The sequence below is a fragment of the Cetorhinus maximus genome, chromosome 12 (assembly GCF_964194155.1).
Source record: "Cetorhinus maximus chromosome 12, sCetMax3.hap1.1, whole genome shotgun sequence".
Taxonomy (NCBI): domain Eukaryota; kingdom Metazoa; phylum Chordata; class Chondrichthyes; order Lamniformes; family Cetorhinidae; genus Cetorhinus; species Cetorhinus maximus.
This window is the reverse complement of record NC_135890.1, coordinates 74491321-74504350: the sequence shown is the minus strand read 5'-3', so window position 1 is coordinate 74504350 and position 13030 is coordinate 74491321. Positions and strand designations below refer to the sequence as shown.

The window sequence follows — 13030 nt, the reverse complement described above, 5'->3', positions numbered from 1 at the left end:
CCCCCACCATCGGGAACACCCTTCCTGCATCTACCCTGTCTAGTCCTGTTAGAATTTTATAGGTTTCTATGAGATCCCTCCTCATTCTTCTGAACTCCAGCGAATATAATCCCAATCGACTCAATCTCTCCTCATATGTCAGTCCAGCCATCCCAGGAATCAGTTGGGTAAACCTTCGCTGCACTCCCTCTATAACAAGTACATCCTTCCTCAGATAGGGAGACCAAAACTGCACACAATATTCCGGGTGTGGTCTCACCAAGGCCCTGTACAATTGCAGCAAGACATCCCTGTTCCTGTACTCTAATCCTCTGGCTATGAAGGCCCAACATACCATTTACCTTCTTTACCGCCTGCTGCACCTGCATGCTTACCTTCAGCGACTGGTGTACGAGGACACCCAGGTCTCGTTGCATATTCCCCCCTCGCAACTTATAGCCATTCAGATAATCTGCCTTCCTGTTTTTGCTACCAAAATAGATAATCTCGCATTTATCCACATTATACTGCATCTGCCATGCATTTGCCCACTCAGCTTGTTTAAATCACACTGAAGCATCTCTGCATCCTCCTCACAGCTCACCCTCCCACCCAGCTTTGTGTCATCTGCAAATTTGGGGATATTACATTTAATTCCCTTATCTAAATCATTAATATATATTGTGAATAACTGGGGTCCCAGCACTGATCCCTGCGGTACCCCACTAGTCAATGCCTGCCATTTGGAAAAAGACCCGTTTATTCCTACTCTTTGTTTCCTGTCTGCCAACCAGTTTTCTATCCATCTCAGTACACTACCCCCAATCCCATGCGCTTTAATTTTACAATCCAATCTCTGTGGGACTTTGTCGAAAACCTTCTGAACGTTCAAATAAACCATATCCACTGGCTCCCCCTCATCAGCTCTACTAGTTACATCCTCTCAAAATTCCAGTAGATTTGTCAAGCATGATTTCCCTTTCATAAATCCATGCTGACTCTGTCCGATTCTGCCACTGTTTTCCATGTGCTCGGCTATTAAATCTTTTATAATGGACTCTAGAATTTTCCCCACTACCGACGTCGGGCTGACTGGTCTATAATTACCTGTTTTCTCTCTGCCTCCCTTTTTAAATAGTGGGGTTACATTAGCTACCCTCCAATCTGTAGGAACTGTTCCAGAGTCTATAGAATCTCAGAAGATGACCACCAATGCATCCACTACTTCTTGGGCCACTTCCTTAAGTACTCTGGGATGTAGGTTATCAGGCCCCGGGGATTTATTGGCCTTCAATCCCATCAATTTCCGCAACACCATTTCCCTACTAATACTGATTTCTTTCAGTTCCTCCCTCTCACTAAACCCTGTGTTCCCCAACATTTCTGGTATGTTATTAGTGTCCTCCTTTGTGAAGACAGAACCAAAGTATGTATTTAGTTGGTCAGCCATTTCTTTGTTCCCCATTATAAATTCCCCTGTTTCTGACTGTAAGGGACCTACATTTGTCTTCACCAATCTTTTTCTCTTCACATACCTATAGAAACTTTTACAGTCAGTTTTTATGTTCCCTGCAAGCTTACTTTCGTACTCTATTTTCCCCTTCTTAATCAATCCTTTGGTCCTCCTTTGCTGAATTCTAAACTGCTCCCAATCCTCAGGTCTGTTGTTTTTTCTGGCCAATTTGTATGCCTCTTCCTTGCATCTAATACTATCTCTAATTTCCTTGTAAGCCATGGTTTGGCCACCTTTCCTGTTTTACTTTTGTGCAAGACAGGAATAAACAATTGTTGCAGTTCACCCATGCGCTCTTTGAATGTTTGCCATTGCCTATCCACCGTCATCCCTTTAAGTAATGTTTCCCAGTCCATCATAGCCAACTCGCGCCTCATACCATCGTAGTTTCCTTTATTAAGATTCAGGACCCAAGTCTCAGAATCAACTACGTCACTCTCCATCTTGATGAAGAATTCTATCATATTATGGTCGTTCATCCCCAAGGGGCCTCGCACAACTAGATTGCCAATTATTCCTTTCTCATTACACAATACCCAGTCGATGCCAATTATTCCTTTCTCATTACACAATACCCAGTCGAGGATGGCCTGTTCTCTAGTTGGTTCCTCAATGTACTGGTCCAGAAAAACATCCCATAAACACTCCAAGAATTCCTCCTCTACGGTATTGTTACTAATTTGATTTGCCCAATCTATATGCAGATTAAAGTCACCCATAATTACAGATGTTCCTTTATTGCATGCATCTCTAATTTCCTGTTTAATGCCATTCCCAACATCACCACTACAGTTTGGGGGTCTATATACAACCTCCACTAACGGTTTTTGCCCCTTAGTGTTTCTCAGCTCTACCCATACAGATTCCACATTGTCGGAGCTAATATCTTTCCTCACTATTAGCACGCTGGCAGTGACCGAAGACAAGAAACAGAATGTGTAACTGATCTCCAAAGTGATCGGTCCCTTAAACACCAACGTTATGCAGCAGCCATAAGACAGCATTCTAACACTTGAGGATAGCAACTCCTCGAATGTGAATTAATATAGCTTTGTGGGAATGGGAAGCTGTAGCTTTATAATTTCAATGACTTAACTAGTTTACTTTCGTGCTTACTCCATCGGGAGTACTCAATTCTTCATACTCATAGGCAATATTCCCTCAGCTGCGCGGTCACGCAATCTGAAATTTCATACAAACCCGCACACAAGATGGCCCCTTTAGATTACCGCGTGTGCATGGCTGTGCAAAAAATTAAAGAGCCTGCGCTCTACAACAAAAATGAGAGGCTATGTTGCTTGTGGGTATAGCTCCCCCTGTAAGAGCAATGAGCACCTGTTAAATATTGAATTTGTCCCCATGCTATTCCTGATTAGCTGGAGTCAGTTTTTGAATTTGCATTGGCAATTCCAATAATATTTTATGGATGATTTCTAACTGATAGCGATTCATTCACAAAATAAACATCTACTGTTCAGGTCCTCCCACTCTACATGTTCGTCGCACCCTAGCAACATATTCTTCTATTCCTTTCTCCCTCAGCTACTTCCATACTCAGCATGATGAGACAGAGGAAGTTTCTCCTGAACTCTTTATTGGACTTACTAATGACTATCTTTCTATTTATGGGCCTTAGTTTTGAACTCCTCCATGAGGTATAGCTTCATTACATCTATGTTTTCAAAGCCTGACTTAACTAGTACATGGCACTCTGCAATATATTAAATATCTGGGCCCAGATCTGAGAACATAAGAAATAGGAGCAGGAGTAGATCATATGGCTCCTTGAGCCTGCTCTGCAATGGGCAGGCAGGGTATTTAATGGCATTTGCCATTAGTTGGGCTTGCCTTCGCATATTTAGGTTTTTAAAAATTTTTGTGTGGCAAGTTGCTGAAAACGTGAGCTAATATTTGTGCAGTCATGGAAGCCAGGCACCTCGGACCTGAGTGATCAGGGTCAGTCTATATCTCGTTAACTACTCTGAGGGATTGAGAACTATAGAGAATGAACAGAGAAAGAAGTGTAAATTAGTAGATAAATTCAATGTCAAATCAGTTATGGAAAGAAAATTAAAACGAGGGAAAGAAAAATTGGACTGAGAGGACAAAAAGACAGAAAGGAAGCCTTTTTTCAAAATTTGATGTTTTAAAATCTCCAACAGCAATTAATGCCTGAAGGAATGAGACTTCTCAGTTGTAATAGCTACTTTTCAGTGTGAGATTGATTGACAATTAGCAATTATCATGCCGTTAAAGGGGTACTTAAAATGATGAAACTTTTTCTGGTGAGGTTAGTGTATTTACCACACAAATACAACAACTTCAAGCCACTCAATGCATTTTACTGTTGAGGCAGACAGTGAGATGTTGCTTTCGCAAAGCCAACAATGGAGTGGCATTACTCAGACAGCAACTTTTGGATATTACTGTTTAGCCCTACATCATCATCCCACCTGAATTTGTTTTACAGTTTGCACACAAATAACAGCAAACACCATTAGCCACACGATTATTTTGAGAAAAATGCAGGCCCTTCATGTCTGTGCATACTTTCTGTCCACAAAACCTTATTTCCTTTTTTTAACATTTGCCATTATAAATTCCTATTTCCACATTTATAATAGAAACAGCCTAGATAAACTTGCCATGCTGTAATTATACCCTCTCCCCACTAGTTGCCCTCTTGCCTGCTAGTTTTGTATCTCACCTGTGCTGCAGAGACTCTATGTCCTAACCCTAGTTCAATTATCCATTCCCTCCCTCCAACTGTGCTTCACTTGAAGATCTTATTCCACATGTGCAACACCATGTGTGGTAAAGTAGCTGTAGAATAAACGTACTATACTGGACCACTTAAACCATCAGTGAAGGTTGTCTTATTGATATTTGTAACCCTCCCACTTTGTGTTTGTGCATCCAGCTTTGATTTTTTATTTATTTATTCATGGGATGTGGGCATTGCTGGCTAGGCAAGCATTTATTGTCCACCCTGAATTGCCCTTGTTCAGAAGGCATTTTAAGAGTGAACCACATTGCTATGGGTCTAGAATCACATATAGGCCAGACCAGGTAAGGACAGCAGATTTCCTTCCCTGAAGGACATTAGTGAACCAGATGGGTTTTTACAACAATCGACAATGGTTATCATTAGGCTTTTAATTCCAGATTTTTATTGAACTCAAATTCCACCATCTACTGTGGCAGGATTTGAACGTGGGTCCCCAGGACATTACCCTGGGTCCCTGGATTACTAGTCCAGTGACAACAACACGACGCCATTGCCTCCCCCTCAATGTGGGAGTTGAACATGGGTTTAAAAAATATTCTCTTTTTCCCCAAATCCCTTTCTCACCTTTTTCCTCCTAATCTTTGTCTAAGGTCACCGATATAATGACTGCAAATCAGAATCAGTCAAAAATGCTGCTGTCAGAAATTCTTCCTGTATATGGATCTATGTGGCAGAAGCCATTTACCCTACTGGAAGCACTGTGTAACTGATAGATGTTTCAATGTTTCAGCTGCAAGCCAGATACATTTTTTTAATACGAATATCTTTTTTTGTACAAATATCCAGGGGTACAATACAGTGTATAGAGAAGTTTGTCCTACTATAAAACAGCCACTAAATCTTAGTCAGATTCTGTTCTAGTTTTATAAGAGAGGGCCTAGATTCTAACAGAGGAACCACTTACTGTTGGCTCACTTGATTTACCAAGAGGGTACATGGTAGCTTAAGATCCACAGAAGGCAACGTAACATAATAGTTTTATTATCCATATATTTGTGTTACCTAGAATCGGCTGAACATGTACTTAAGTTTAATGCTGAAAATGTTCACTGATTTTGCTGGAAATTAATTATCTAGTTGTCTAGCTCCTATGTTCTGTACTTTTTCTTAATATCCTCCTCTCAGATTGGAAAATGCCTTGAGGAACTTTGCTTGCTTGACCACTGGTGATGTCATTGCTATCAACTACAATGAGAAGGTGAGTGGTCAGTGGTCTATGGAGATGGAACTCCAGGTTCTAATTATTTCACATTGGTGGCTATGTATGTATGTTACACAAGAGAGAATGAATAAGGAGTCATAGATTTGATTTTAAACTGAGTCAGATTGATAACTCAAGAATGAAACTGAAAGCAAGTTAACACAAATGGGACTCTAAAGAGGAGTTTTCCTCTCCATTATGGAATAGCGTGCTGCAATAGCATATATTAGGGAAAATGCACCAAAAATATCCCAAGAGAGTGCTTATGGTATTTATGTAACCTTGCCAGAGTAATCCCTCAGTAACTGCTGTACATGATTTGGAAGGTATCATGCATGATGAGGTGCGCTGGGCCATCTGCAGCAGCAGCAGAATTGTACTCAAAACACAATCTGTAACCTCATGGCCTGGCATATCCCCCACTCTACCATTACCATCAAGCCAGGGGATCAACCCTGGTTCAATTAAGAGTGCAGGAGGGCATGCCAGGAGCAGCACCAGGCATGCCTAAAAATGAGGTGTCAACCTGGTGAAGCTATAAAACAGGACTACTTGCGTGCCAGACAGCATAAGCAGCAAGTGATAGACAGTGCTAAGCGATCCCACAACCAACGATCAGATTTAAGCTCTTGTTGGTTCCCTCACCACCTGTTACTAGATTGAGTGGTGAGGGAAAAACATACTTGACCTCATCCTCGCCAACTTGCATGCTGCAGATGCATCTGTCCATGACAGTATCGGTAGGAGTGACCACCGCAGTTATTGTGGAGATGAAGTCCTGCCTTCAGATTGAGGATACCCTCCATCGTGTTGTGTGGCATTACCATCGTGCTAAATGGGATAGATTTCGAACAGATCTAGCAACTCAAGACTGGGCATCCATGAGGTGCTGTGGACCATCAGCAGCAACAGAATTGTACTTGAACACAACCCGTAACCTCATGGCCCGGCATATCCCCCACTCTACCATTACCATCAAGCCAGGGGATCAACCCTGGTTCAATGAAGAATGCAGGAGGGCATGCCAGGAGCAGCACCAGACAAACCTAAAAATGAGGTGTCAACCTGGTGAAGCTTTAAAACAGGACTACTTGCCCAAGTAGTGCCAAACAGCATAAGCAGCAAGTGATAGACAGAGCTTAGTGATGCCACAACCAATGGATCAGATCTAAGCTCTGTAGTCCTGCCACATCCAGTCGTGAATGATGGTGGACAATTAAACAAATCACTGGAGGAGGTGGCTCCACAAATATCCCCATCCTCAATGATGGAGGAGCCCAGCACAGCAGTGCAAAAGATAAGGCTGAAGCATTCGCAACAATCTTCGGCCAGAAGTGCCAAGTGGATGATCCATCTCGGCCTCCCCCGGAGGTCCCCAGCATCACAGATGCCAGTCTTCAGCCAATTCGATTCACTCCACGTGATATCAAGAAATGGCTGAAGGCACTGGATATTGCAAAGGCTATGGGCCCTGACAATATTCCGGCAATAGTACTGAAGACTTGTGATCCAGAATTTGCTGTGCCCCTAGCCAAGCTGTTCCAGTACAGCTACAACACTGGCATCAAACTGGCTATGTGGAAAATTTCCCAGATATGTCCTGTACACAAAAAGCAGGATAAATCCAACCCAGACAATTACCGCCCCATCAGTCTACTCTCGATCATCAGTAACATAATGGAAGGGGTCATCAACAGTGCTATCAAGCAGCACTTGCTTAGCAATAACCTGCTCACTGATGCCCAGTTTGGGTTCCGCCAGGGCCGCTCAGCTCCTGATCTCATTACAGCCATGGTTCAAACATAGACAAAAGAGCTGAACTCCTGAGGTGAGGTGAGAGTGACTGCCCTTGCCATCAAGGCAGCATTGGACTGAGTGTGGCATCAAAGACCCCTAGCAAAACTGGGGTCAATGGGAATCAGGGGGAAAACTCTCCGCTGGTTGGAGTCATACCTAGCACAAAGAAAGATGTTTGTGGTTGTTGGAGGTCAGTCATCTCAGCTCCAGGACATCACTGCAGGAGTTCCTCAGGGTAGTGTCCTAGGCCCAACCATCTTCAGCTGCTTCATCAATGACCTTCCTTCCATCATAAGGTCAGAAATGGGGATGTTCACTGATTGCACATTGTTCAGCACCATTCGTGACTCCTCAAATACTGAAGCAGTTCGTGTCCAAATTCAGCAACACCTGGACAATATCCAGGCTTGGGCTGACAAGTGGCAAGTAACATTCGCACCACACAAGTGCCAGACAATGATCATCTCCAACAAGAGGGAATCCAACCATTGTCCCTTGATGTTCAATGGCATTACCATCACTGAATCCCCCACTATCAACATCCTGAGGGTTATCATTGACCAGAAACTGAACTGGAAAAGCCATATAAATACTGTGGCTACAAGAGCAGGTCAGAGGCTAGGAATTGTGCAACCAGTAACTCACCTACTGACTCCCCAAAGCCTGTCCACCATCTACAATGCACAAGTCAAGAGTGTGATGGAATACTCCCCACTTGCCTGCCTGAGTGCAGCTCCCACAACACCAGAAGCTTGACACCATCCAGGACAAAACAGCCTGCTTGATTGGCACCACGTCCACAAACATCCACTCCCTTCACTACTGACGCACAGTAGCAGCAGTGTGTACCATCTACAACATGCACTGCAAGAATTCACCAAGGTTCATAGAAACTTAGAAACTAGGAGCAGGAGTAAGCCATTCGGCCCTTCGAGTCTGCTCCGCCATTCATTATGATCATGGCTGATCATCGAACTCAATAGCCTGCTCCTGCTTTCTCCCCATACCCTTTGATCCTTTCGCCCCAAGAGCTATATCTAACTCCTTCTTGAAAACATACAATGTTTTGGTCTCAACTACTTTCCATGGTAACGAATTCCACAGGCACACCACTCTCTGGGTGAAGAAATTTCTCCTCATTTCAGTCCTCAGACTGTAACCCCCTGGTTCTGGACTCCCCCACCATCAGGAACATCCTTCCTGCATCTACCCTGTCTAGTCCTGTTAGAATTTTGTAGGTTTCTATGAGATCCCCCCTCATTCTTCTGAACTCCAGTGAATATAATCCTAATCGACTCAACCTCTCCTCATATGTCAGTCCCGCCATCCCAGGAAGTAGTCGAGTAAACCTTCGCTGCACTCCCTCTATAGCAAGTACATCCTTCCTCAGATAAGGAGACCAAAACTGCACACAATATTCCAGGTGTGGTCTCACCAAGGCCCTGTACAATTGCAGCAAGACATCCCTGCTCCTGTACTTGAATCTTCTGGTTATGAAGGCCAACATACCATTTACCTTCTTTACCACCTGCTGCATCTGCATGCTTACCGTCAGCGACTGGTGTACGAGGACACCAAGGTCTCGTTGCACATTCCCCTCTCTCAATTTATAGCCATTCAGATAATAACACGCTGTTAGGGAGGGAGTTCCAGGATTTTGACCCAGTGACAGTAAAGGAATGGCGATATAGTTCCAAGTCAGGATGGCGAGTGGCTTGGAGGGGAACTTCAAGGTGGTGGTGTTCCCATGTGCCTGCTGCCCTTGACCTTCTACATGGTAGCAGTCATGAGTTTGGAAGGTGCTGTCTAAGAAGTTAGTACTATTGTTGATGTAATCCCATCAATATAAACCCATGTACTTGCAGTATCCATGTAGCAATCCTGGTGTAAACCCACAGGATTTGTGATAAAGTTACAGGACTAAAAATATGAACCCCCTTTTCCCTGCCCCTGAAACTCCTGTACATTTCTTCTTAGAATGGTATGTGTGTGATGCCTTCCTGGAGATCCACATGATGTAACACTGTCTCCTCCACCCACCCTCTCAAGCATGAAAACCTTGGTACTGAAAATATAAAGGGCAGGGTACAGGTGGGGGAGGCTTGTTGTAATTCAATCAGTGCAACTGCATTGATAAAACTCAATGTCCCTCCCCTCAGACCTGACCATTAACCCCCTATACCATTGTATATGTATTAGGACACATTGTGCATCTATTTCAACAAATTCAAAGTGTATGCAGAATGTTACTAAGTGAAGCTAATGTACTGTGGCAATTTGACCTGTAAATATGGGAAAGGCTGTTAAAGAGTTTCTGTGTTTCAGATCTATGAGCTTCGGGTCATGGAAACAAAACCAGATAAAGCTGTTTCAATCATTGAATGTGATATGAATGTAAGTCCAATCAATAAGCTCGGAGTTTAATGTTTCTTGTTGTGACTAATTGTGAAACTCTAGTGTGTGGTAAAGAGAAGGCGCTTGCCTCATCTACTGATGTGTAGCACCCCACCGCATGATCTACAGTTATTAAAAGGTTTTGATTGTGGCTCAATGCTAACATTCTCAGCTGAGTCAGAAGGTTCTGGGTTCTCTCCCTACTGAAGCCTTTTGAGCACCGTATCTCATCTGGAACTTCAGTGCAGTACTGATGAAGTGCTACACTGTTGGAGGTGCCTACTTTCAATTGAGATGTTAAACTGACAGTCTGTCTGCCCACTCAGGTAGACAAAAGATCCCACAGCAAAATTGAAGGGTAAGGAAGTTGGTGTCTTGGCCAACATTTATCCTTCAAACAGTACCATTAAAACTGTTTAGTAGGTGATTTATCTGATTGCGAGAACCTTGCTACATGCAAATTAGCTTCCATGTTACCCTACATTACAACTGTGACTACATTTTAAAAGTAATTTGTTGGCTGTGAAGTGCCTTGGGACATCCAGAGGACATAATAATTGCTACAGAAATGCAAGTCTTACTTCGACCTTTCTTTTACTGCTTTTTGCTCATTTCCCTGCTTATAAAATATAGAATAAATCAAAGTACTGAGGTCCAGTATCTACCACATAGCAACTCATGTTAAATTTGAAAAGCAGTTAAACGCTTCACCTGTTATTTCTCATGCTCAGAGGAAAGGCCTTTGCACCAGTTCCATATTTGGAGTTGTGATCATGCTGCAATTAAAAGACTCAAGAACGTTCAATCTTTTTCATCACCAATTTCTTCCACTGCTGTTCTGAAGGTGTTAAAGTCTTGCACAGGGGATTAGCACTTAATTTAGATGGCCATTGTTGATGTGAGAGTCCTGAGGTTGTGTCAGTAGAATGTTTGGCCAAACCTCATTCGTACCAAGCCCAATCCCCCTCCCACAACTCTTTCTCCGGTACATCGATGATTGCTTTGGTGCTGTTTCATGCTCTCGTCTGGACCTGGAAAAATTTATTAATTTTGCTTCCAATTGCCACCCCTCCATCATTTTCACATGGTCCATCTCTGACACTTCCCTTCCCTTCCTTGACCTCTCTGTCTCAATTTCTGGTGTTAGACTGTCCACCAATATTCATTACAAGCCTACCGACTCCCACAGCTACCTCGACTACAGCTCCTCACATCGCGCTTCCTGTAAGGACTCTATCCCATTCTCTCAGTTCCTTTGCCTCCGTCGCATCTGTTCTGCTGATGCCACTTTCAAAAACGATTCCTCTGACATGTCTGTCTTCTTCCTTAACTGAGGTTTTCCACTCACGGTGGTTGACAGGGCCCTCAACCGTGTCTGGCCCATCTCCCGCGCATCCGTCCTCACGCCTTCCTCTCCCTCCCAGAACCATGATAGGGTCCCCCTTGTCCTCACTTATCACCCCACCAGCCTCCGCATTCAAAGGATCATCCTCTGCCATTTCCGCCAACTCCAGCATGATGCCACCACCAAACACATCTTTCCTCCACCCCCCCCCCCCTTGGCGGCATTCCGCAGGGATCATTCCCTCCGGGACACCCTGGTCCACTCCTCCATCACCCCCTACACCTCAACCCCCTCCCACGGCACCTTCCCATACAACTGCAGAAGGTGCAACACCTGCCCCTTTACTTCCCCTCTCCTCACCGTCCAAGGGCCCAAATATTCCTTTCAAGTGAAGCAGCATTTCATTTGCACTTCCCTTAATTTAGTCTACTGCATTCGCTGCTCCCAATGCGGATTCCTCTACATTGGAGAGACCAAACGCAGAATGGGTGACCGCTTTGCGGAACACCTTCAGTCTTTCCATAAGCATGACCCAGACCTCCCTGTCGCTTGCCATTTCAACACTCCACCCTGCTCTCATGCCCACATGTCTGTCCTTGGCCTGCTGCAATGTTCTAGTGAAGCTCAACGCAAACTGGAGGAACAGCACCTCATCTTCCAACTAGGCACTTTACAGCCTTCCAGACTGAATATTGAGTTCAACAATTTCAGATCATGAACTCTCTCCTCCATCCCCACCCCCTTTCCGATCCCCCTTTTTTCCAATCATTTATATAGATTTTTATTTTCCCACCTATTTCCATTATTTTAAAATGTATTTCCATCCATTGTTTTATCTCTACCTTTTAGCCTATTTCGATCCCTTCCCCCCACCCCACCCCCACTAGGGTTATCTGTACCTTTATTATCACATTCCTTAGATAACATCATCAGCTTTAACACCTCTTTGTCCTTTTGTCTATGACATCTTTTGGTTATCTTCACCTATGACTGGCCCTCTGTCCAGCTCTACCTGTCCCCCCCCGCCTTAAACCAGCTTTTATTTCACCTCTTCTATTTTTCCTTAGTTCTGTTGAAGAGTCATACGGACTTGAAACGTTAACTGTGTTCCTCTCCGCAGATGCTGTCAGACCTGCTGAGTTTTTCCAGGTATTTTTGTTCCTGTTCTCACCTCCTCTGATTCCAGCGGAGATTGTTGCAAAGCAATCAGGTGTGGGAACCCTGTTTGATTATATTTTGGCACATTCAAAATCCAGTGGTGCGGAAGGCAAATTGTAGCATATCTGCTATCAGCATATCCACAGTTGAGCAAAACCCAACACTAACCGGTGATCAAATCTGGGAAGCTCAGCCACTGCATACATACATTTGTTGCACCATTGGGTTGGATGTACAGAGTTTCAGGTAGCCTTGTCCAACCAAGGGTGGTGAACAACTTGGAAGTCATAAGGATTACTATGCTACAAATTTGTTAGTCTTCTGTGAAAGATTTTCACAACATTAGTTAGAAGAATGTACAAATGTGCATCTTCTGCGTTTGTTGTTTCCTTCTGTCTGGCATCAGGGAAGCCATAACCATTCATGTTTTTTCTGTTTAATGCACAGGTAGATTTTGATGCTCCATTAGGGTATAAAGAGCCCGAGAGACATTACCAGCCTGAAGACACTTCGGTATGAAAATAATGTCACCAAGTCTTTTTAGTTACTCAGTTTTAGATGATCATACAGAGAAGGGTTACAGCCAGATATGGAACAGATTTGTATTTGTGCTGTTTCTTGATGTGATAACGTTAGTTTGTTGCACAGATATTTGCATCTGTAAGGTCTTAGTGTGTATCCATGCATTTTAATGAATTACATTCGAGGTTTAAAAAAAAATTAAAGAATATATGCAAAAAGCTACTTAATTTGCAACTTGAAGTTGGCTGAACCTTTGGCCACTCCGTTGCTGGTTCCGTTATTTAGTTAGTAGAACCGACCTCTGTATGTATATGAATGATATCTACATACAAC

At 43.5% G+C, this 13030-nt stretch overlaps 1 protein-coding gene across 3 annotated transcripts in view; it reads left to right on the top strand.

The window, feature by feature from the left end:
* ufd1l (ubiquitin recognition factor in ER associated degradation 1) overlaps positions 1–13030 on the top strand; it is a 38662-nt gene that overhangs the window by 12925 nt on the left and 12707 nt on the right. For all 3 annotated transcript variants that reach the window (XM_078553900.1, XM_078553899.1, XM_078553901.1), the window contains exons 6-8: positions 5406–5478; positions 9604–9672; positions 12623–12688. In XM_078553900.1, the coding sequence (XP_078410026.1) occupies positions 5406–5478; positions 9604–9672; positions 12623–12688 (208 nt within the window). The remainder of the gene's footprint in view (positions 1–5405; positions 5479–9603; positions 9673–12622; positions 12689–13030) is intronic.